The 24,042-nt window shown below is 47.6% G+C and overlaps 1 protein-coding gene across 1 annotated transcript in view; it reads left to right on the forward strand.

Moving 5' to 3' along the window:
• The window catches only part of PCCB (propionyl-CoA carboxylase subunit beta), a 24,430-nt gene continuing 388 nt past the window's right edge, over positions 1-24,042 (forward strand). Inside the window, exons 1-14 of the mRNA XM_032120071.1 lie at positions 1-192; positions 1,840-1,959; positions 4,216-4,284; positions 5,385-5,441; positions 7,514-7,627; positions 8,973-9,083; positions 9,390-9,498; positions 10,395-10,515; positions 15,329-15,410; positions 16,909-17,032; positions 18,296-18,403; positions 21,881-21,981; positions 23,137-23,235; positions 23,416-23,509. Of these exons, the coding sequence (XP_031975962.1) occupies positions 34-192; positions 1,840-1,959; positions 4,216-4,284; positions 5,385-5,441; positions 7,514-7,627; positions 8,973-9,083; positions 9,390-9,498; positions 10,395-10,515; positions 15,329-15,410; positions 16,909-17,032; positions 18,296-18,403; positions 21,881-21,981; positions 23,137-23,235; positions 23,416-23,509 (1,468 nt within the window). The 5' untranslated portion in view covers positions 1-33. The remainder of the gene's footprint in view (positions 193-1,839; positions 1,960-4,215; positions 4,285-5,384; positions 5,442-7,513; positions 7,628-8,972; positions 9,084-9,389; positions 9,499-10,394; positions 10,516-15,328; positions 15,411-16,908; positions 17,033-18,295; positions 18,404-21,880; positions 21,982-23,136; positions 23,236-23,415; positions 23,510-24,042) is intronic.

Here is a 24,042-nt window from a genome sequence, read left to right on the forward strand (position 1 = left end):
GGCGCGCAGGCGCCGCTGCCGCAGCGCGGGGACATGGCGGCTGTGCGGGTGCTGCGGCGGCTGGCGGGGCTGTGCCGGGGCCGCGCCGCCTCGGGGGCCCGCCCGCCCCCCGTGCCCCAGCGCATCGAGGAGAAGCGCCGCGCCGCGCTGCTCGGCGGCGGCCAGGCCCGCATCGACGCCCAGCACAAGCGGGTGAGCCCAGCGCAGGCGGACGGCGGGGACAAAGCCCCGTCCCGCTGCCGCCGGGCGCACGCTCGCCGGGGAGGGCAGGCCAGATACGGCGGGGCTCCGTTCGGCGCTGGGGACTCGCGGCTTCGCGTGGCAGCTGCAGACGCCCCTTTGCGGGAAGCTTTGCTCAAGCAGCGCTAAAGACTGCATTGTTTGTTACTCTGGGTAGAAAAAAGAACAGTTGCTTTACTAAGTCCTTTACCTCAGAAAGGTCACCGAGATTGTCTGTAATATGTATGAGAGGTAGAGTAGACAGAAGTTGCAACTTCTGCCTGTCAGTGTGATGGTAAGTTAGTTTTAGGTTGCTTAACACTTCTGAGCACAGCTTCATCTTTACACCGCTGTTGCAGATTTAAGCTGATCTCTGAGATGAGAGCAAAAAGTTAGAAGAATGGAAATAAGGCAGAGGAAAAGACAGGTGGGAGGGATCACAACAGGTGGGTTTTTAGTGTCCTGCCTCTATTGTTCAGCATGTAGGCAGTGCTGATGGGGGTGACAGCAGAGGTTTCCTGTTTCTGTTTATTGCTTCTTGCTGGGATGCCTTTTCGGTGTGGTGCAAGGCCCTGGTGGTACCACGGTGGCTTGTAGGCATCAAGGAAGTGGGAATGGCGATTCCCGTGAAGGCTCCCTCTGTCATCAGTCTGCCCATCAGCAGTGTCCTTCCCCAGTTATACAACACCTGAAGAGAGTTCAGTCTCGCTGGGTTACATTCAGGACACTGACACACCAGTATACAAGCACTGCTGCATGTCTAGGGCCTTGAACAGCTTATGTTTTGTATAAGCTAAAATGGCTTACCTTAGGCTTTCCTGCATTTGCTGCTTTTCATGAGGTTTTTGGCCTACTGCTCAGATGTTTTGTAGAGAAGCTGAGCTGTGTTCTAATGTCATGTTGATGCAAGGTCACATCATCCCCTAAAGGAGACAACCCAGGTGCTCTGCCCTTTGCAGGCAGATGCTTACCTGGGTTGGAAGTAACAGATTTGTTTGGTAGGTTAAGATATAAAGAACTTTCCAGTCATTTATTACTGCATAGCACTGAGCAAGGGACATGCATATCTGGTCAGTTGTGTTCTTGGCCCTTACCCTAGTTTTGCCCATACCAGTGTCCAGCAGGAAAAAAACCAGAAGGATTTTGTCAGAAGATCCCTGCAGGCTGTCACACTTCCTCTTCGCTCTTATTTACTGCAGTCAAACACTGAGTGTGGTGAATTGAACCCTGAGCAGTTGGGGAGGACTGGTTTAGCTGTGGAAGAGTTCCCTGGTTAAGAGTAGAACAAAGGCCTTAATAGCAGCATTTAAATGCGTGGGCAAAAATAGCTGTGATGCCTTTATATCCTGTTGAAAAGTCTCTGAGATTGTTTCCTTTCTCCTGTGGTAGTGCTGTTCCAACAGTCAGCCTTCTTTTCAGAGTCTGGCTTGCATTATGTTTGTTTTTGAGGAGGATAATCACTACATAGGCTATTTCCAGCTTTGGGGGCCTGCAGTTGCTTAATGGACCCAATGTAGCGGATCAAGTGAGGTTTTGTTTGATTAAACTGTATCTGCTGGGGGTCAGCAAACAGCCAGAACCACCTGATGGCTTTGTTAATTGTTGCTTGCTCTGTTTCAGGGAAAGCTGACAGCAAGGGAACGAATTCTGCTGCTGTTGGACCCTGACAGTTTTGATGAATATGACATGTTTGTGGAACACAGATGTACTGACTTTGGGATGGACTCTAGTAAGAATAAGGTAGTTTTATTTCATGTAACTCTTGTTTCATTGTCCTCTGCTGTACAGCCAGCCCACTGGTTGAAAATTCACATGTAATTTCTTCTATTTGTTCCCTTTTTATGTATACTTTTGCTCTGTAAATTTGCTCTAACTACTCTCAGTTTCCATTTCACAACTTAGAGAGCTTTCTGTTGTCTAAATTTGATACTTTTTTTATAAGGTCACCTGTTTGGTTCAAATACCTTCCTGGGAATTGTCTTAGATTTGTGTTTTAAACAGTAGAGGAGGCTGCAGAGCTTTGTTGGTGCAACTTTGTCAATCAGATCAGATATGAGGAACAAATCAGGGTAGATACTTCTGCCTTCCTTCAGGTAGGATTAGAGTTACGGGATGAAATAACTCTAATCCATATTTATGCCTGCCAAACTACAGTCATAGAATCCTTTAGGGCCTTACAACCTGATCTGGATGTTTGGAAGTCCCAGCATTTGTACTGTTCTGTTAGCCAGTTGCACCCTGCTTGCTAAGGCTCTTTCTGGATACATGGCCATGTATCCTAAACCAGCATGGTACAGGGAGTTACACACACACAGGGAAAATCCATGGCTCCCCAAAGTCTCTCCCCATAACGCTGATGCCTGATAATGAGCTACCTGGGAAAAGTGTTCTGTTGTGGTGTGGTGGAAGGGACCAGTGAGCTGCTGGGACGTCAGTGGCTGGTGCAGATGTGCCTGTTCACTGTGAATCTTCCTGTAGCCAAAGGCTGTTTGCTGTGGGTTGTGGTGTAGGGTGAGGAGCTGCTCTGTATGTGCCCTGTGCTGCACACAGTGGCTACAGCTTCTGTTTGTGCAGTTCTTAAACCAGGTCATTGGGTTTCAGTCCTTCAGGTTGTAGGACTGCAGCCTATGGATGAGGGAGGGGACAGCAGGGTTCCAGCAGAGCTGCTGGGAATGGCAAAGGTGAAGGATTTGTTTGTTGTGTCACACAGGAGGCTGATGATGCTTGGTGCTGTGAAGGAGGTTGTGTTAGACCTCCTCCCCTCTCAGGGAACAGCAGAGCAATCTTTTTTCCTCTAATTTTTTACTCTGTTCCCCAGCAAACTCAAATAACTGCTGTGTTGCCTCTCATTGACCTACTCCATGCTGCATCCCACACCATTGGTAACAAACTGCTGTTTCTGAAAATAGGGGGAGCAGGAGAGTCCTGAGTGTGACAAGAGGGTTAATTTTTTCCCTTGTGCTTCAGAATTCACCCTTCAGTGAGCTGCAGATTGTGTTTACAGAGCACAGTTTCACCACAGATGACCTAACTGTGGCCACTGAGCTGGAATATTAGTTTAGCATGGAATTTCTCAGAGTCCCTGGAACTTTCTGAGAGTCGGGTAGGACTTGTGCTGACATCCAGGCCTCTCTGGGGCTGCTGGGGCTTTTGGGAGTCACCTGCATGTGGCAATGGCTGAAGTACAGGTGTGTGCTGCTGTCCTGTGTGCACAGCCTGAGAAAAGGCCCTGGATGGGTGTGACCTTCCTCACAACAGCCCACCTGTGCATAAATGGCCCTGGGAGTGGGCCCTGCACCACACTCTTCCCTTTTTCCTTTCCTTTTTTTTTTTCTTTTTTTAATACCTAACAACAAAAAGCACTTCAATGCCTGAAATTCCCTTCTTTACTGATAGCCCAGTAAAGTTCCTTTTCTACTGTTGTCTTGAAAAACTTCTATATATTTTCTTTACTAGAAAGTGATACAGTATAGATTAAGCACATTTTAAGACTTACAAGCTCCATTTCCTTGTCCAGTTCTTTCTTCCCTTATTTACAGGGTGAAAAATGGGACAGGTCAAGTTCAAGCATTTGAGGTGACTGTAATTTTTTTTTTTGACCAGTCCAGGGTTGTTTTTTATCCTGTATCAACACTTCAGAGGTTTGTGCACGCTGTCCATTCTTTCCAAAACATTAGCTAGTCCTGATAAAAGGTACATCCTGTCTCTGAGGGCATGATTTGCCTTAACTCCTGATGTACTAAATTTGAAGGAAATTGCTAAGTTCACTGATCTTTAATACATAATGAATATGTGATATTACCTCTAGGTAATATTACCTTCAGGGCTGGGGAAAATCTTTGTGGAGCCCCCACTGCAAACATGGAAGATGAGGCCTCCCAGGAAATCAGTCTTTGCTTTGTCTTAGTAGGAGTTTGTGGAAATTTTAGTGGACATCATTGTTGCTTTGATTTTTCTGTCTGTTATTTTCAATGAATTTATCTGGTTTTCATGCAGTATCCTGGTGACAGTGTGGTGACTGGTCGTGGACGGATTAATGGGAGACTAGCTTATGTTTTCAGTCAGGTAAAGTTTTACTTGTTTTTAAATAATGTGAACTTACCCTTCGAAATAAGTTCACAATAGTTCAGTGTGGCCATGCAGCAATGTACCTGTGGGAGGAAGCAGGGCAAGGCAAGAAGAAGCAAAAAAGCTTGTGATAGGATATAAATAGATAAATATACTTTTTATGTCAAAACATACTTTTTATATTAAAATAAAAGTATTTTGGAGGAAACATCTTAGGAAGAGACTTATCTTGGTTACTCATAACGCTGTGAAAGGAAGGCTTTCTTTCAGACCCTTAGAAAGTGCTGCTCTGTTCTGGGCCACAAAGTAGCCTTTGTTCCATTGCTCTCATGGCCAAAGTGGCTGTTGCTGTGTTACCTTGGAGCAAGGCATACACTCTGCCTTTTTTGTCTTGGATGTGTGCTCCTTCCAAGGAGAGGCACACTCTTACATGGGCCTGAGCATAGGAGAGGAGCCAAACACAAACCTTCATTTTAGAACACAACCAGTGGGCAGTTTTTGTATTAGTAGGATTTAAGAGTGCCCTTTCATGGTATGCCCCTCCCTTTTTATATTTAAAGACCTTTTTCCCTCCAAATTGAGCTGCCTCCTGAGATGCTGAACCTTTTCGGTTCAGCTGTTACTCATAGCTGTGCTGTCTCTGTCCACACAGTTTTTGGGGCTTCTTTGGGAGCAAGGCTCGGTGGGAATGCAGCAGGGAAACGCTGCAGGAGTTGGCTCTGGGCTCTGTTTGTGCCAGTAGGTGTCAATGTCCCCTCTTTTTCTGGATCAGTCCCAGGGCCTCATGTTGCCTGTTAGAGATCTTTCTCCTTAGGCCTTTTGGCTGACATAGTCCCTACAGCACCCCTGGAAGAATAATAACTCTTGGACATAACTCATGAGTCTAGAATGGTGACATGTCAAGGTCTGTATTTCCCCTTGTAAAGGAGGCTTGGATTGAGCTGGCATGGTCTGCAGGCTGCACTGAGGGAGTCAGTTGTTTTGAAGCAGCATACCAAATATGGAGCACTGTAGGATTATATTATTTACTGGCAATAATTGACAACATTTTACTGAAATTGTTCTCTCCCTAATCTGAAAATTTGCTTTACCTTCAGGATTTTACTGTATTTGGAGGCAGTTTATCTGGAGCTCATGCCCAGAAGATCTGCAAGGTAATATGGCACAGGAGAAAACAAAAAAAAATTGTCAGCATCCCTTTTTCAGTCTGTTGTGATAAGGACTTTGGAGAAAATGTTTGGTGACTGACTTTAGTGGGCTCTGGCGCATGCCGTGCCTGAGAGAGGTACCTCACACTTTTTGAGTGTGAGGGAGTTTTTCCAGGTAATATACACTTTGTTACATTAAGTTATGTTTTCTACTCTACTACAAAGGATGAGAGACTTGCCAAGAACAAATTTAAATTAACTACTCATTGTCCACTGGAGAAATGAGGAATGAATTCAGAGAAGCTTTTTCCTCTATAAACAGTGTGCTGTGAAAGTGTGTAATATTTAAAAAAATCCAAATGTAAGTAAACAGCCTGAAGATAAACAGTTTTACAACTTGGAGGTCACCTTGATCCTGAGAGTTTCTCTTATCACACACTTGTGGCTATTTATTCCTGTTTGTCTGCTTGTCTTGCTGGAAGAGTTTTTGAATCGCAGGACTGGGGAGACAAGAACTCTTTCATGCATGAGTGTCGAGTGGTGTGAGCTGGGAAATCTTCCTGAATTTTCTTGCCATGGAATCAGAAACAAGATTTTTGGTGCACAAGGCCTTTTATGCTGTAGAAATAACTACTCTTTGGCATAGGCTCCTCAGGATTGAGCAGGTATAAAACTAGAAAACGTGAGGACTTTGCACTAGATAACAATTATTTGGTTTTACCAAGTCTTGATATTGGGAAGGACTTGAATTAGCCTTTCACACTGGAGCTTTATGGTGTCTGTACTGGGGAGGGATGGAATGGCACTGGAATGATGGGATGCTTTCTGGTGGGTTTTCTTTGATCTCTTCTTTTTAAAGCAGCAGGGAAAGTGCTGATCACAGAACTAAAAAAAAGTGGGTCCTTCCTGGTTGGTGCTGTTCTTGGTGGGCTCCAAAGTTGGAAGGCTCTGGGGGCATCAGTTGCTTTGGGGCTCAGTCTTTGATGTGCATTTTAGGAAGAACTTGGAAAAGCCTTGGGAAAGAAAGTCCATATATAAGTCCCTGGAAAACAGCGGAATGTGTCAGTGAATTCTAGGACTGTACAGAGGTAGTTACACCAGCTACTGTTTGGGCTGGAGTTCTGGGTCTCATGAGATACCACTGACTTGAGTGGCACCAAGTGTGGTTTCTGTGTTTTTAGGCAATATAAAATTGAAGGGTGATGCTACAAGCACTCTGAAAGGTGGGACTGGAACTGTAAAATACTTGGCAAGTTAAAGATTGTCTGAAATAATCTTATAACAGTGATTGAAAGGGCAGGGAAAAGCAACTTGAAAATTCAAAATGGGGATTAACTGATGTTTTACAAAAAATTATTTGGAAGATATAGCAGATCTTGGTGTTTAAACAGATCTTAACATAATGTGCCAGTGCTGTAGTGTTATGAAAATGGCAAACATTTTACTGGAATTCAACAATCAGGAATATTTTGTGCAAGGAATGTAAGGAATTCAGTCCTCCTACTTAAGCCTCTGTCGTAGTATTGTGTATGATCGTGAGGCAAGTAACTAAAATGATCAGAGCCCTAGAAACAGGATGTGGGACTGAATTGATGGTGCTTAGCCTAGAAACATGAAGAGGAGTATGAAGAATGAAGGGGGATTTGAGGTACTTGAATGTTCACAAAGGTAAAGGCCAAGAGTAGCTAATTGCTCTCCCTCGCTGCTTTGTATCAAGAGAAATGTAATGTTTAAATTTCTGGAGGAAAGATTTAATTTAGTCTTCCCAAAGAAGTTCTAAGAAGGGTAATCAAGCATTAGAATGTACAGGTTAGAGAGATTCCACAGCCACCACTGCAACAAACTTTGAAGAGCAGATGAGACATATGTGAGAGGTTGTTTGAGGGGCAGTTGAGGCCTCTTATGAGCAGGGAGAAATTGTCCCTCTCCTGTGACCGTGTCACTCCCACTGCATTATCCAAAGCCACTGCTGAGTGTGGAGATGCACGGCTGGGAAGGCAGATTTTTTTTTTAGGGGGTGTACATTTCGGGGTTTAGCTTAGCTGGGTCAACGCTGAGGAGTTTGTGTTCATCACTAGATCATGGATCAAGCTGCCATGGTTGGAGCACCCGTGATTGGGCTGAATGACTCCGGAGGAGCCCGAATCCAGGAGGGAGTGGAGTCCTTGGCAGGCTATGCAGACATATTTTTGGTGAGTAGGCTGCTGGATGGACAGGGAGCTTGGCATCCACAAAGGTGGGCAAAACATGCAAGTGGGTGTTTGTAAGTAAATGTTAAGGTTATCATTCTCTTTCAGCCAATGGATAAAGCAGCGCGTGAAACTCAGAGCTTGGTTCTTTTCTTGGCTTTGGGCAAATGACCCATGTCTTAAACATGGGTGATGCTGAGCTTTGTAAGGCTCTGTGATCCAATGTGTAGTGAGAATGAAAGAACAGGCAATTTGCTTAATTGGAAGAAAACCCCAAGCAACTACTTAACTTCTTGGTTTACACCTAAATTTTCAATTGTCTGTGTTGGGATGTAATTTCTCTTAGCATTTATCAGTTTGAGACAGGTGGGCACACCATAGTTCAGTGATTTTTTTGGTTGTAATGCACTGTCAGCTTCCTGTGTCTCTTCTGTAATACAGATATGTTACCAATTTCACACAGCAGTTATTTTCAATAGGGTTGGTAAAAGGCAAAGGATTTCCACTGCAGGAAGAGGGACTTAAAGTAAATTAAACACTGTGCACTGAAAGGAAACTTGAAAAGCTCCGATCAGAAGCAGTGAAGTGCCTGTCCTGTCAAGATGGGGGTTAGGGGGGAAAATAGAGTTTTGGGGCAGGGGGGAAAGAAGGCATGCAAGCCAGAGAGGTTTCTGTTCAAAGAAGTGTGTGGGTCAATGTTAACCTTACCGGTTGGGGATGTTGATTGCACTGGTGAAAGTTTTATGTTCCTAGAGGATTTTTGTGGTTAATGCAAGAATTTTTCCCCTAAGCACACTGCTGCTCATTTTTTCACAGAAATGACATTATTTTGTATGCCTGCTGAAATACTTTGCATCAAAGTGCGTGCACAGAACACTGTCTTTTCAGTAGGAAAGCAGGTGAGATGTCAGGTCAGTCAGATGCTGACAGGTTTTGGGGTGGTGCAGTCTAGGAGGAACAGTTACAGAAGTTGTCGTGACCCAGTTGAGCACCAAGCACTGTACCTCTGAGCACAGTGTACCTACACATTGAAATGTCAGGGACATCCACCCCTTCCCACTCCAGGCTCAGTGCAGTTTTTGCCCCTGCAGCATCTGTTGAGGTGGCTCCTGTTACCTTCTTTGCAATCGTTGCGTAGTATAGGAAATCAATGTATGGGAACAGAAAGGAGAAGCACAGAAATAACAAACTCATTTTGGTTCCATTTGCATCAGGACATTCTCTCCAGATACTTGTCTGCCAGTAGATAAAACAGTCCTGTTTGTGGTGGTGAATTCTTGCAGAATCTGGGCGCAGATTTAAGATGCACTTCTTTGGTAAAACCAGATTTGTTTTTTTCCTATTGCAGAGAAATGTTTTGTGTTCTGGGGTCGTTCCCCAAATCTCCCTCATCATGGGTCCTTGTGCTGGTGGAGCCGTGTATTCTCCTGCCTTAACTGATTTCACATTCATGGTGAAGGTAAGGGTGTGTCCTGAGCTGCTGCTGGTGACATTGATCACACACTAAGTGACCACATGGGAATGGATATTTTCTGAGATGATCTGCTTTGGATTCTTATTTTGCACGAAAAGTTGAAAAAAAACTTTCCCAAATAACTTGTGGATAATTGCATTTTCAGTGATTTTTTAATGCAATGCAGCCTTTTAAAGAAATTTCTCCCCTGTTCTTATTTTGGGGGAAGTCTCTAGAGGCTGTGGCTGTCCCTTAGATGCTTCTGCAGCTTGGCTCTGGCACTCACTGTTTCTGCTTTTCCCCTTCCCCCAGGACACATCCTACCTATTCATCACCGGGCCTGACGTGGTGAAGTCTGTCACCAATGAAGATGTCACCCAGGAGCAGCTCGGGGGTGCAAAGACACACACTGCAGTGTCTGGTGAGAGCTGGGGGCTCTACTGAACGTGCTGATTGTGCTCAAAGCAAACGGCTAAACAGCCCCTTGGCCAACGCAGATGAGTCTAAGGGACAAAGCTCTGCCTAAGCACAGGACCTGACTCTGCATATGCCCTCCTGCAGCTCCTGTTCAGTAACAGAACACAGAGGAGGCAAAGTGGGAATGTGGGAGAGTTCTGGGATTTGGAAGAGAAAGTATCAAACCCACAAAAGGTGCTAGAAGTGGGAAGACTGTTAGGGGGCAGGGCTTAACAAAGTCAGCCTGGGGTGGGGTTTTTTGTTTGTTGTCCAGACATTTGCATGGGTTGAAAAAGTCTCAGTAGTCCCTTGTTTGCTCACTAACGTGATTGATTGAACTGCTTAACTATAAACCAAGTGACAGTGTGAGAGGAAGCACTTATTTTTCCCTTTTTTTCCCTCTGGGAAAAAGTCTGTGAGTCATGAATCTTCTCAAGACTCAAATGACTGTGGGATCTCAAATTATGTGTGAACAGAGCTGATGATGAACCAAAACCACACACACAGATGCTGCCCAGATCCAGCCCTTACAAAAGGCACTTGTAGTCCAACACTTGGGTGCAGCACAGTAACCTCACCAGAGTTCCAGAAGGCTAGGGTCCAGCTTAGGGCTGTGTCAGCTGATAAACCACTTCACATTATTTTAAATATGAGGTCAACATTCCAGACCTGTTCTGGAGGAAGTCTGATACAGCACACATTTTCTAGATATTTTTAGCTGGTCAGATTTGGTGGCGTAAGATTCCTGATTGGTAATAGCTCAAGATTCTTGCTGTTGCTTCTTTCTGTCTTTATTGGTATATATTTGGAAAGGAAAGCTTGCACAATGATTTCCATACCTGCTTCACTGTGTCTGTGCAGGAGTTGCACACAGAGCCTTTGAGAATGACATCGATGCTCTGCTGAACCTGCGAGAATTCTTTAATTATTTACCCCTGAGCAACCGGGATCCAGCTCCAGTCTGCGAGTGCCATGATCCCAGGTAAGGGGAGCCTGGCTCAGCTCGGTGCTCTCTGAGCACTGCATTTCATGGCTTCTCTGGCTTAAGGGGCGCAGAGAGGTGGGTGTTCTGTGCCTGGGGTCTTGGCAGACAGTTCTGCATTCTGGTATATGAATATGGGAAGTGTTCCAACATGCATGTCTTCACTGTTAGGTTTAATTCTGTTTTCTGAAAGGGCTGTAGTGCAGGCTGTGTGCAGAACATGGGGAAAAGCAATCTCTGTCCAGGTGGGCTGCCCAGTCTCTTGGAACAAGTGAGAGAAGTAGGAAGTAGCACAGTGAGTGGCAGTGGGGAGAACTTGCCCTGTTCTGTCAGTTGTGTCTGTTGGATGAGTTCTGCTCATTAGGGTCAGAGGTGGGCAAGCAACAAGGAGGCAGAAAGCTTCGTGTGTTAGGTACTTGTCTCAGGCTCATTGTGGAGTTGGCAACATAATACAGAAAGGACTTGAGCCATTTCAAGAGGGGAAATGTGGCAACTGTCTGGACTTTTATCAGAGAATTTTTCCAGGAGCTGGAGAGACAGCCAGAGAGCCAGCACAGGACACTGAGCAGAGAGCCTTGCTAGGACTGGAAGGCAGAGAATGTCAGTGGAGTAAAAGCATTTTGATCCAAGCTCCCGTTGCACTCCAAGTTCAGCCCTTTCCCTAGGGAACCCTCAAGAGGCTGTTGCACTCTCCCGCATGGGAGCGGTGCCTGAATCTGTTCCTTTCAGCTCCTCACATGTGTGTGATGTGTCTTGGGGCTCTTCATGTGTGAGGATTTTAACATGTGAGTCTGGAAGGTTATTTTCTCTTCATCCCTCACTGTGCTTTTCAGTGTCTGTGTAACAGTTTGTTTTGGGAGGCGCTTTTGAATTGATTTTACAAATCACTGCGCTGGTCCCTGAGATACATTTTTCACTTTTTTTGAAAAACAAATTTGCCATTTTCTTTTAGAGAATGGCTACACAGGTCAGTTAATTACTGGTCCTAATTTTTTCTGAGGTGTTGATCTCTAGGAGTTCATTAAACTGTGCTGGTCTGATTCTGTTCTGTTCTCAACTGCTGTGGTTTGATAGTGATAAAACCAAAGCAAATCTCTTGTATTATTTGCTAAATTGGGGGATTATCTTTGAGGTTATCATGATCTTTGTAAGCATTCAACAGGTTGTACTGGGATAATTGCTCTCTACAGATTTGATTTTGGTATTTTAATTTCACTGTAGAGACAACAGTCCATTTTTTAAAATCAGTGTACTTTGTAACAGGCAGTTTATTTGTGAGAAGCTGTCAGTTATGTTGTAGCTACTAAAGTATAAGAGATTTGTCTCCCTTAAGAAAAAAAGAACTAATCTTTTACAAGGCATGAGATACAGTATTAGAGGATCACATATAATAAATGCAGTTTGTACTAAGAACTTCAATTTAGTAGCCTTTATACATGTGAGGGCAGATCTCTGTTAAATTCGTCTGGTTTTATAGCAGCATCTCCAATACACCTCCCATTTATGGTCCTAATGCATCGATTGGTATTATTTCATCTGGACATACTGACATCTTAATAGATTCCTTTTGCTTGGGATTGATGTGTTTGATCCTTACAGCCGCTCCAGTCCCAGTCCATTCCTCTAGAGTAATTGCTTTCTTATTGCATCGTTTTCACACCCCAAAAAATTGCCACAAATGATGCAAATCAAATGTAACCTTACTTGTGCTTCCTTGTGAAGTCCTGGGGCTGCTGGGGGTTGTTTGGTTGGTTTGTTTTTCCCTCTAGGTAGGTAAGTTCTTTTGGTGTTGAAAAACGTCAGCCTTGGTTGCTGAAGCTTGTGTTGGTGAGTGTTTGTTGTCAGTGGCCTGGGTTCCAAGGAGTTACAAGTTTGTTGCAGTACCCAGTTGTCCCTGGTGAGATGTCCCCTGCTTTTGGGATGTGTCTAGTGCATTGCATTTGCTGTATGGCACGGTGGGATTTTACCTCTCTTCCCTGTCTCTACAAACTTCTGGAGGAGGTTATTGCCAACTCTTGGTAACCAAGTGCAGTTTCACTTCTGCATTGAATGAAACCCCGTGTCCATCTGGTGAGGGTGTCTCCAGCCGTCACAGGCTTTAACAATGAGCAGCAGTTCTGTCCCACTAAGTGGGATCTGTAAGAAACACAGCTCTCCACCTCTTAAGCCCAGTGAGTGCAGCAACAAGCTCCAGATGTCTTGTGTCTGTAGACATTTGAAGGAGATTTTCAAACGTGGTATCCTGCATAATGTCTTCATTTTGCTGATGGCTATTTTAATGCTGTTAAAATTTCCTTCAGCACTGTGAATTTATGGGAGCAATAATTTTTCATTTTTCCACTTTCATCCTTTGGGGTACCACAGGTCACAGGACAGAGCTTGGAGCACATCTGTATCTACTTTACGGACAAGAAAGTTTAGAATAGTTTTTAGCTTAGGGTTTAGTATGTTAAAAGAAGTTTAATTTCTTCAGATTAAGGTTTTGTTATATTATTTTATGGAAGTGTTTGTATGCAATATTTGTATTCATGTGGAAAAAGCACTTGAATTGTTGCAGTCAGCTTTGTTCTATGAATAGCTGTGTCTCTCCCCTTTCCTGCAAGGGGCTGTGCCTCCCTTGTCCCGGGTATCTGAGGGAGCACAGAGGCAGGCATGGGGGCTGCACTTTCAACTTTTGTCTGATTTTGTCAAACCCCACATCACTTTCTTCAGTTTTAAATTGTGTGTCTAGAGCCTTGTGTCAAGTCATGACATTGTTAAAATAGTAATTCAGTAAGAACTTCACAGAAACACCATTTATAACAAATAGAGATTAGTATTTTTATGGAATAGCACAAATATAATACTGCCTGAAACCTTCTCAGTGGTGACTCATAAAAATTGACTGCCCTGCACTGGGACTGTGAGTGAACCCTCAGACCCAGTGGGTGCCACTGCTGAGTGGGTCCCTAATGAGGGTAATGTGATCAGAGCTGGGGTACCTGATCCTGTCACTGCTGACGGCAGGGCAGCGTCTCTGTTATCGGAAAACTCCACGTGAAAATGTGTCACTCTTAGTGGAGAAACAGGAAAGAGTCTTCAAACACAGCCAGGGAAGGGAAGAAACAGAGTGTGGATATGTGTTCCCCTATGTTTTCCCCTCCCTCTGCCTGTTTGGGGACGGGGAAATGGGCACAGAAAGGTTTCCTGCAGCTCAGTGTGTTCAGAGGCCCGGGTGACAGCGTGGGCAGGGCAGGGTGAATGTGCCGTTGCCGAGATCGCGGTGTGTGACAGGGAGCCTCGGTCGGCCCCGGGAGAAGGGCTCTGCCTGGCCAGCGGTAGGGACCGGCCGCTGCTGCTGCTGCTGCTGCTGCCGCCGGCCCTGACCTGCCGAGAGCTCCTGCCAGCAGCCCCCGTGTGCCCCGCAGCCCGGCCGTGTCCCGGCAGTGTCCCCCGCAGCCCGGCAGTGTCCCCCGCAGCCCGGCCGTGTCCCCGCAGCCCGGCCGTGTCCCCGCAGCCCGGCCGTGCCCCGGCAGTGTCCCCCGCAGCCCGGCCGTGTCCCCGCAGCCCGGCCGTGTCCCCGCAGCCCGGCCGTGCCCCGGCAGTGTCCCCGCAGCCGGCCGTGTCCCCGCAGCCGGCCGTGTCCCCCGCAGCCGGCCGTGTCCCCGCAGCCCGGCAGTGTCCCCCGCAGCCGGCCGTGTCCCCGCAGCCCGGCAGTGTCCCCCGCAGCCGGCCGTGTCCCCGCAGCCGGCCGTGTCCCCGCAGCCCGGCAGTGTCCCCCGCAGCCCGGCCGTGTCCCCCGCAGCCGGCCGTGTCCCCGCAGCCGGCCGTGTCCCCGCAGCCCGGCAGTGTCCCCCGCAGCCCGGCCGTGTCCCCGCAGCCGGCAGTGTCCCCGCAGCCCGGCAGTGTCTCCGCAGCCGGCCGTGTCCCCGCAGCCGGCAGTGTCCCCGCAGCCCGGCCGTGCCCCGGCAGTGTCCCCGCAGCCGGCCGTGTCCCCGCAGCCCGGCAGTGTCCCCCGCAGCCCGGCCGTGTCCCCGCAGCCGGCAGTGTCCCCGCAGCCGGCCGTGCCCCGGCAGTGTCCCCGCAGCCGGCCGTGCCCCGGCAGTGTCCCCCGCAGCCCGGCCGTGTCCCCGCAGCCCGGCAGTGTCCCCGCAGCCCGGCAGTGTCCCCGCAGCCGGCCGTGTCCCCGCAGCCCGGCAGTGTCCCCGCAGCCGGCCGTGTCCCCGCAGCCCGGCCGTGCCCCGGCCGTGTCCCCCGCAGCCGGCCGTGTCCCCGCAGCCCGGCAGTGTCCCGGCAGTGTCCCGGCAGTGTCCCCGCAGCCGGCCGTGTCCCGGCCGTGTCCCCGCAGCCCGGCCGTGTCCCCGCAGCCGGCAGTGTCCCCGCAGCCGGCCGTGTCCCCGCAGCCCGGCCGTGTCCCCGCAGCCGGCCGTGTCCCCGCAGCCGGCCGTGTCCCCGCAGCCCGGCCGTGTCCCCGCAGCCGGCCGTGTCCCCCGCAGCCGGCCGTGTCCCCGCAGCCCGGCAGTGTCCCGGCAGTGTCCCCGCAGCCGGCTGTCCCGCGGGCCGGCAGTGCCCCCTGCAGCCCGTTCGCCTCCCGGCCGTGTCCCCGCAGCCCCGCCGGGCCGTGCTGCCCAGCGCTTGCCAAGCACAGAGCCTGTGGAAGAGGGGTCTCCTTCAGGAGGCTGCTCAGGCTGCCCGTGGAGAAAACCGGTTCTTTTCCCCATGTTTGAGGAGGTTTCCGAAATCTCTGAGAGGTGGAAATGTTTACCCGATATTTTGCTCTTGGTGCTCACTTGGTCTGTCAATGTTGTTGCTCACACTTACTTGCTCTCCACAGTGACCGTCCGGTTCCAGAGCTGGACACCATTGTCCCAAGCGAGTCAACCAAAGCCTATGATATGCTGGACATCATACACTCCGTAAGTCTGACAGTGTTCAGATTAAAGATGCATATATTACATTCTGGGTCTAAATAATTGACAAACCAGTAGAATGGCACTGAAGATATAGATACTGTTATTTATTTATTTCAGCCTTTACAAGTGACTATTTCTACCTGTGTAGTAGTTGTGAATGGGCAACGAAAACTGCAAGGGAAAAAAAAAATATTTTAGCAGAATCCCAGGATTTGTTTTCAGGATACATCTTATTTTGTATACACAACTATACAGATGAAAGGTGCTGCAATTCAATTCTTTCTGGGGTCAGAACCCCCCTTGAGTTCTGTTGCTTGGTCCCTCCCTGCACCTTGGTGCTTCTGTCGGACTCTGGCACTTTTATATAAAACGAATAAAGCACCCAGAATGCAGAAATTTACCCTTTCCTGTTTATGCTAAGAGACAGTTATGTACATGCGCAGTACAAGAAAATAGATGTCTATTTTTTTTTAATTACTAAGTTTGCAACTGGCAGCTGCATTTAGAGTCATTTTAGTGGCAAAAGCAAGCTCAGGGTATTTTTAATCCCTGGATTCTTCTACTGTGAATTTCAGCACTGTGTGTACTGAAAGTTAAGAGGTGGTATGTAAAAAAAATCATTAGGCGAATTAGGGAAAAACCCCAAGCCCTCCCACAGATTTTGGGAAGTATTAAGAAATAAAACCACTTTTATACTACTTACATTTTTCACAACTTTTTTGAGACTGAGGCTAATGAAATGACTGGCACACTGCAGTGTATGGGCACAGCTGCCATAAACAGATGGAACCAGGGAATCCTGCTGGAAGCCCAGGCAGCCATGTGTAGGTGTCGCTACTGCTCCATGGATAATTCTGATCTCCTGGAACGTGTGAGTTCTGATCGTGCCTCACGCACCAGGGCTGTCCCTTGGCAGGGCACACGCTGAGCTCCAGCCCGAGGGAAGTGCAGCCACACGGGTCTGTGGTTCCAGCTGGGTGCTGGCTGGGCACTGCATTCCCTGCGTTCCCTAGGGCACACCCAGCACTGACCCTGGGGCAGCAGGGCTGTGCTGGCCACTCCAAGAAAGGGCTCTGAGCTCGCCAAGAGAGAGAGATGATGTCAAATGTGTCACAGGGAGCTTCTGAGCTCCAGGAAGTACTGTTTTATCACTGGAAATCGGTCTGTAAGGCTGCTGCTAATTAAGATGTGAGAAAGAAGTTCTTAACATCTCGTTTGCATTTTGTTCTAAGCCAGGAAAAAAGGCTCCCCTCAGTCATAAAGGTGTTCCCTGATGGAACACTTAACTGACAGTTTTGGTAATAATGTAGGACTAGTTAGTTCTTGCAATGAAGGCTGCAAAGACTAAAAACTTTCCCTCCCTCTCTTTCCTTCAAAATTCTGCAAGTTCTGAACTGTTTTAAAAGTTGCAGTGCTAAGGTAACTGAGTTTGTGTTTGCCTGTGTATTTATGCACCTCTCTCTGGCCTCATACGGGCTCTGCCTGCCTCTCCCCTTTGCAGATTGTGGATGAGAGGGAATTCTTCGAGATCATGCCAACCTATGCCAGGAACATTGTGGTTGGATTTGCCAGGATGAACGGACGGACCGTTGGGATCGTGGGCAACCAGCCCAAAGTAGCCTCAGGTTAGAGTCCAGTGTGAGACTCTTTAACAGTGCCTTGCCTCTGTCTCTTCCTCTGCGTGCTGTGTAAGGTCAGAGCTGTTGGGTTGTGTGCTCCTCCACTCACTCTGTGGTTTTCCACCCCTTGCTTTGTCTTGAACCTCACTGTAATTCAGCTGTGAGCTGTGAAATGAACTGCAAACCATTTCTTTAGTGGCTCAACAAGGTGATCTTGCTCCCAGGCTGCATCCAGGCCAAGAGGAGCAGTGGCAGCACACAGTGGGGGTGGGGATGGGGTGGAAGAGCACCACTTGTCTGGCAGCAGCCTGCAATTAACTGGGTTAATCATAGCATGGAAACCACACACTTCTTCCATGGCAGTAAAATCCCTAAAACTCATCTGTAGGGTAAGAGGGCTTTGTTATCTCACTGTAGCTGAACAGTGCAAAGCCTTCAGATGCACAAGTATGGAGCTCTTGACCTCACGTACAACATGCAGCTCCAGATAAGATCACCCTTTTTAACTGTCCAGGGACTTGGCTTTCTCTCCTTAACTCAGTGATTTCTGAAGTGACCTTCTCCAGTTGGAACTTTCTGGTTTACTCCTTGTTTTCAATTCTTGTGTTGTTTTGTTTGGGAAAAACAGATGACCCAGTATGGTGCTTCATTTGTTACATCTCTACAAGATATGACTATGAAGATACTAGACAGAAGGTTTCAATATAAATTTAATCTTCGTTTAGTATTTTAACAGCTCTTTTTACTGTTTCATATAGAGGCTTTGATAAAAAATGTGTTTTGTTTTAATGTAATTGTGCATAATACAATTCTAAATAGCACTGAAACAGAACAGAAACACTTTGCAGTGTGTCTACCAAAAATGCTGATCTTTCTCAAAATATTATTGGACTATTTTATTTTTGGGGTTTTTTAATGGAGAACTCTGTAACCTTTCAATATGACTGAGCTGAAAAATACTAATGAAGAGAAAGTTACAGGAAAAATATTTTAAATTACAAGAATGTAATTAAACTGTTATGTTTTGGGATAGAAAGTCTTTGCACACAGGGGTCAGAAAAATGAAATGAGCCTTTGAGTGTAGCTTATTCTGTGATCTTAGTTCTAAACCAGGAAAGCTTCATGGCATATAATCTCCACTTTATCTACAGATAAGCTTTTCCTTTGTTTTAAGAGGACAATACAGCTAAAATAGTGGGATTTTGAGTTGCCTTGATTACTGCAGATCCCTGGTGTTACTAACACCTTCTTCTGTGTTCTTAACCTCAGGGTGCTTAGACATAAATTCTTCTGTGAAAGGAGCCCGCTTTGTTCGGTTCTGTGATGCCTTCAACATCCCCCTGATCACGTTTGTGGACGTCCCTGGGTTTCTGCCAGGTATGCCTTACCCTTAGAGTTCAGCATGGTGCATGGTGGTGTTGGTGTTAAAAGCCCATTTCCAGAATGCTGAGAAGACTTTTGCTGCAGTAGACTTAAATAAACCAGGTTTTAAAATCCCACTTTTTGGGACAGAAACTCTGTAATCTAACTACAGTAGTCATCCAAAAGGAGAGAGAAATGCGCGAAGAATAGTAGGAAAATGAAATAGTGCCTAACTAACCAGTGTGTTCAGGAGTCACAAAGCTTTGCTGGAGTTACCTGAGGAGAGAGACAGGTCATGCAGTCAGGTAATGCTGCAGTCTCCAGCAGCCTGGTAGAGACACTGGGATTCCCAGTTTGCCAGGGCCAGGCTTGGGGATACCATGCTCTGGAAAGCTCTGTCCTACTGCCAAAAGCTGTGCCTGTGACCTGTGCAAGGAAACAACCTGCATTGCCTGGAGATGCTGCCCTTGTTGTACGTGGTGTGAAGTGACACTGACAGCTCTTTGATACCGAGCCTCCACGTCCCGGGAAATGCTGAGCTGTGTTCGTAGATGCTGTTTGATCTCCACAGCTCTTGCTGGGCAGGGTGGCAGCAGCAGGCCCTGCACAGGCTGTGCTGGGCCAGGGGAGGCAGCCCAGTGCTGACCCCAGCCCTCAGGACAGGGTGAGGGGAGAGCTGGCACCGCTGACTCTGGGCAGGGAGCAGTGGCAGCTGAGGGCTCCCAAGGATGTTCCACCCACATGTGCTGCAGTCCCTCAGCTGATCCTGGCACATGTTGCTCTGCAGGCTCTGCTGCAGCAGGAGAACCTGCCTCCTCCACCTGCTGCAGCTGCTGCCCAGAGCAGGTGTTACAGCCCCATCACTCAGGCCTAGGGCTACACCAAGGTTCTTTTGCTCTGGGTAGACACAAAGGAGAAAATCCCAGCCAAATATTCTCAAGAGGTAAAAAGCACTAAGGTTTACTGGCAAACTGTAGAAAATTAAGGAACATTGGCAAAAGAGTGAATGCAACGTAACATCACTTATCACAACACAGACCACTGAACACAGAAAACCTTTAAACCCATTCGATGTCACATTCTGTAAGAAGAGACTTAGAAGAAGAAAGGAGAAAAACAGAAAGACAGAAAAGGTATAGAAAAACAGCTACCCACTCCTGGGTTCCAGTGATGTACAACTCCAAGGTGAAGGTAGGGTTAAAGGACAACGTGCTTGCCTCATGGTCAGGCTTCTTAAAGCTCTGGCCTGTTCTGGGCCTTCCTCCCAGGTGGGACTTGCAGTCTCTCGGCCACTCAGACAACACTGAGGGGCTGCCTTCAGTGTGCCATGGCTGACAGACACTGCAGGGCTGGGGGCAGGGCAGCACCTCACTCCACCCCCTGCTACACATTCGAAGCCCCCAAGATCTCTCCAAACGGATTCCCTTTTCCAGCCTCTAACGGGGGGACAGGGTGAAGCTCTGGGGGAAAAGGTGTTTTCATTAGCATTGATTTGGTTATACACAGCTCCCTCTGTGTCTCTTTGATGCCCCAAGACACTTCTCAGTGGAAAATGCCTGTGTTTAGAGGTCCATCAGTAAGGAAAAGGGATGTGATGAGCCTGCTTTCAGCACAGGCTCTCGGAGCAGGTAACATTAAAAAGACCCATTACAAAACAGGGTAAGAGAGGACTATAAATGTTTTACAATCAAATCTAACATTAATACTGCTGTATAAACCACGGTTTACCTTGAGGCCTCTGCAGCTCTCAAAGCACCAGAATGTGACTATTCAGCATTCTAGTTCCTGCTTTAACACGATGGAGTTGGCACATTTTAACCAGGAGTTCCTCTCCTTTGTCCCCAGTGTAGGCTTAGCCTCCTCCTCTGATATGGGCCAGGCAGTGGCTTGGTGTAAGGGGACACTCCAGCAGTCCAGATTTGAGCAGTTGCTCAGAATTCAAGATGTATTTCCATATAGAAATAGTAGTGACTTGATATTGCACAACAGAATGTTGGTTTGAAAGCAGATAAACAGAAGAAAAATAAAAAAGCTGAAGAGAGGAGACCTGAGGCTTGATTATGATCCAAAACTGTTGTGTTTTAAGGAATGTGGCAAGATTAACCCATTAGCATTAGAAATCTCAGATTAAGTAACAAATTCTGAGGGTGGCATCATCATCCCATCTCCCTGTTCAGTACAGAAGGAGAAAGCACCTGTCACTGGCTCACCATGGTGTGCAAAACCTCTCCCAGCATCAGTGAACCAAACACTTGAGTAGCCCCAGTTTTCACAGGTGTGCACAGAGATGACATTTAAGGTGTTCATAACCTGTAACTGGATAAAAATACAGATTTAGAACAAGATTGGGACTGAATCTGTGGCCAGAAAAGAGTTGATGTTAACTGGTCATGGGTGGCAGTGTAAATACTTCAAACACCTGAATGATCTTACACTGGAAGCATTTTAGGTGACTGGCTGCTCTGTTCTAGGTGTGGATTAGAAACAGGCTGTGACTAGAAACGGGGTCTGAGAGTGCTCCCCAGCTCCTGGGTCTGGGCTGGGTGTCCCAGCTGGGCTCGGGCTGCTCCTTGGGGATGAACCCCCCCAGCTGTTCTGATTCCTGCTGCAGGAATGGTCTGTGGGCTTGGCAGGGAAAGGCACGAACCAGAAGTGAAACTGCAGCTGAGAGCAGACACTTGTAAGCATAGGCAGAAATTTTCAGACACACCTGAGGGGAAACATTAACGTTAAGCCAGCAAACACACTACAAATAGGTTCTTCAATTTCACAAAAGAATTTTTACTTACATTTAAAAAAAAAAATCCATAGAAAACCCTCTTACAGTACTTGGGATCATCTCGTGCTAAAAGCTAAAATCAGGAGGTGAATAAACTGCTAGAAAGTTATTGTAGAGTTATATCCAGTGGTCTGAAATTCACAGTCCTAAAAATAAGTTACAGGGGATTGCTGATTCCAAGTCCAGTCAGGTGAGCCTGTCTTTGGGACAGAAGGGTGTCGAGCATTCTGTCACATGGATGACTTGCATTCCTGTTTGCTGCCTGTGGCTATGCTCCAGAAGCACTTGCTGTGGGATTCACACTCTGTCTTTTAAGGTCCATCATCCTGGGCTGCCTTTGAAGGATAACTAGGGTAGGTCCTCAGTATGGTAGAGTAGCCAAGCTGCTTTCTGTGTGGTGTAGAAAAGGGGGCTTGGAAGAGCAGGTTTCTGGAGAAGTGACTCTAGGCTGTTTGCCACTGGAGTCTTGAAAATGCTCCAGCTGTAGTTTGTTCCTAGGAAGGTTCCATCTCCTGAGCTTTGCTTCTGTAACCTCCCATACAAACTGCTGCTGCTCTGATTTTTGAGTTGCTCAGTACCTTGCAGAGAACACTGCCTGGTATGACCTTCTTCAGGGTGTTAACATGGCCATGGTGGTGGTCAGGTTTGCGGCTGGTGAGGGATGATGGGGTTGTGGGAATTCCCTGGAGTGAAGCAGTTCCTTGTCTTTGCAGGCACGGCTCAGGAGTACGGGGGGATTATACGTCACGGTGCCAAGCTGCTGTTTGCCTTTGCAGAGGCCACTGTGCCTAAGATCACTGTCATCACCAGAAAGGTAGGCTGGTGGTCTTCCAGAGTTCCTCTTTCCACTAGTGGCAATTTTAATTAAACCTAGCTTTGTCTGCCTGTCCCACTGGTGCTTTCTAGCATTGTCCCGTCCTGTTCGTCCCATCTGGTAACACCTCTTTGTATAACATTATGAGAGGCCACTTCTTCTATTCCCAGACCATTACCTCAGTTCCTTCCTTCCTCTTGTCTCTGCACCCCTCTGGAACTTCCAGTTTCTGTTCCCTGCTTTCTCCCTGGAATGCCTTCACTCTCATCCCATGTCACCCAGCCTGTCTCACTAAGGACATGCCCTCTTTTTGCACCAATTCTGCTTTCTCCCTTCTTGCCTCCTGAGCCTCCCTCTGCAAACCCAGCACTGGCTGCCTCTGTCGTCTGCTGTGTCTGCAGGTTGAACACTCATGTGGCTTCTTTTCCTCCCAAGACTTGTGCTATGCTCTGCCTCATCTTCCTTTCTCCATAAGGTACCCAACACCCTACTGCCATAAGCTCTGGGGCTGGCTCCTTACAGCCTTAGCCTTCTCCTTGCTGCTCTGCCCCTCCTGTTGGTTTTTCTGATAGGCTTTTGGCTCATCATGGCAAAAATCAAAAAGAACTTTCTGTTCCTTTGCCTTCTGTGATTGTTCTGAGTATTTCCATGCAGTACTTGTCAATCCTGCAGCCTCGCTGCAGTGTTCAGTACTGCCCTGACAGGGACTGCACTGCAGTTTGCTCTGCAGTCCTGCAGTATCTGTTCATCACTGCTGTCTGGAGCATTTCCAGTTCCAGAGTGGAGCACTGCAGAGCCCGAGTGCTGCACTCCCTGGCCACGAAATTCCAGAAGCACGCTGCCTGGTTGGTTTGTGTGCATGTGCAGGGTGCAGGTCGAGGCCTGCTGGTCTGGATACACACTGACCCCTCCCTGCCTGCCTTGCAGAATGGGCTTGGTTACCAGCAGCCCCCTTCCTTGCTCTTTTGGGGCTCTAGTTGAAGTGGTTCCTATTCCTAGGAGATTGCTGCAGCAAAGTGGAGATGCTCATGCTCTCCTTCAGGTAAAGTCCAGTCCCAGCTGCTTGTCTCTGGACTAGAAAAGGCTGCAGGAGCAATGCAGGCTGTTGCTGCTGCGAGGCCACTCCTGGAGTGGATGTCCTGGTTTGTGTTCCAGGCCTATGGGGGTGCCTATGACGTGATGAGCTCCAAGCACTTACGAGGAGACGTGAATTACGCCTGGCCCACAGCCGAGGTGGCCGTGATGGGAGCCAAGGTGAGTCCGGGCCCCTCTCACTGTGGTGCTGCAGTGCCCTGCCAGCAGCACCAGTGCCCTGCCAGCACCATGAGGTGTCCTGGTGCCACAGGCAGGGGGGATGCTTGGAGGGCACAGCTGTGAGGTGGGCAGGGCAGAGGGCTGAGGGACTGTCACTGACCCGAGCCCTTCTGTTGCCAGGGTGCTGTCCAGATCATCTTCAGAGGAAAGGAGACAGATGCAGAGGAGGAGTATGTGGTTAAGTTTGCAAACCCCTTCCCTGCTGCCATGAGAGGTATGGTTGTCTCCCACACCATGTCCCCTTTGGTTTGCCATTGCATGGAGATGAAGTTGTGCTATTGAGTAAACCTTTAACTAACAAGTAAGTTATTTAGGTAAGATACTTGTGTCTGAGTTAGAAAGGTGGTGCTTAACCACAGCCTGTGCATGTGGAGAACATCTAGACACAACATACATCTTCAGCTGCAAAGAGCCTGGTGAGAAATGGGCACTGCTCTGAAAAGTGCATCTTCAGTTGTGTAGACAGTAGAAAATGTCTCAAAATTCAGCCTGTTCCTTTATAGCACAGGTGCTTTGACACTCTGTTATACAGCCCTAGATGCAAAGCACTGTGGCCTGAAGAAAGAGTAGGGTCCAGTTCAGTTATGTTCTCCAGAACTCTCAGGAGCAAGTTTTTCCATTGTTTTTACTTCCAGTTTTACAGCAGTAACTAAAAGGCAAGTTATATTCCAAATTTAAAAATGGGCTCAGGAATGTTTCCTTCTCAGGCTATTTTAAATTGAGTTAATTTGTAACTTGTGAATTTAT

This window comes from Corvus moneduloides, chromosome 10 (assembly GCF_009650955.1).
Source record: "Corvus moneduloides isolate bCorMon1 chromosome 10, bCorMon1.pri, whole genome shotgun sequence".
NCBI lineage: Eukaryota > Metazoa > Chordata > Aves > Passeriformes > Corvidae > Corvus > Corvus moneduloides.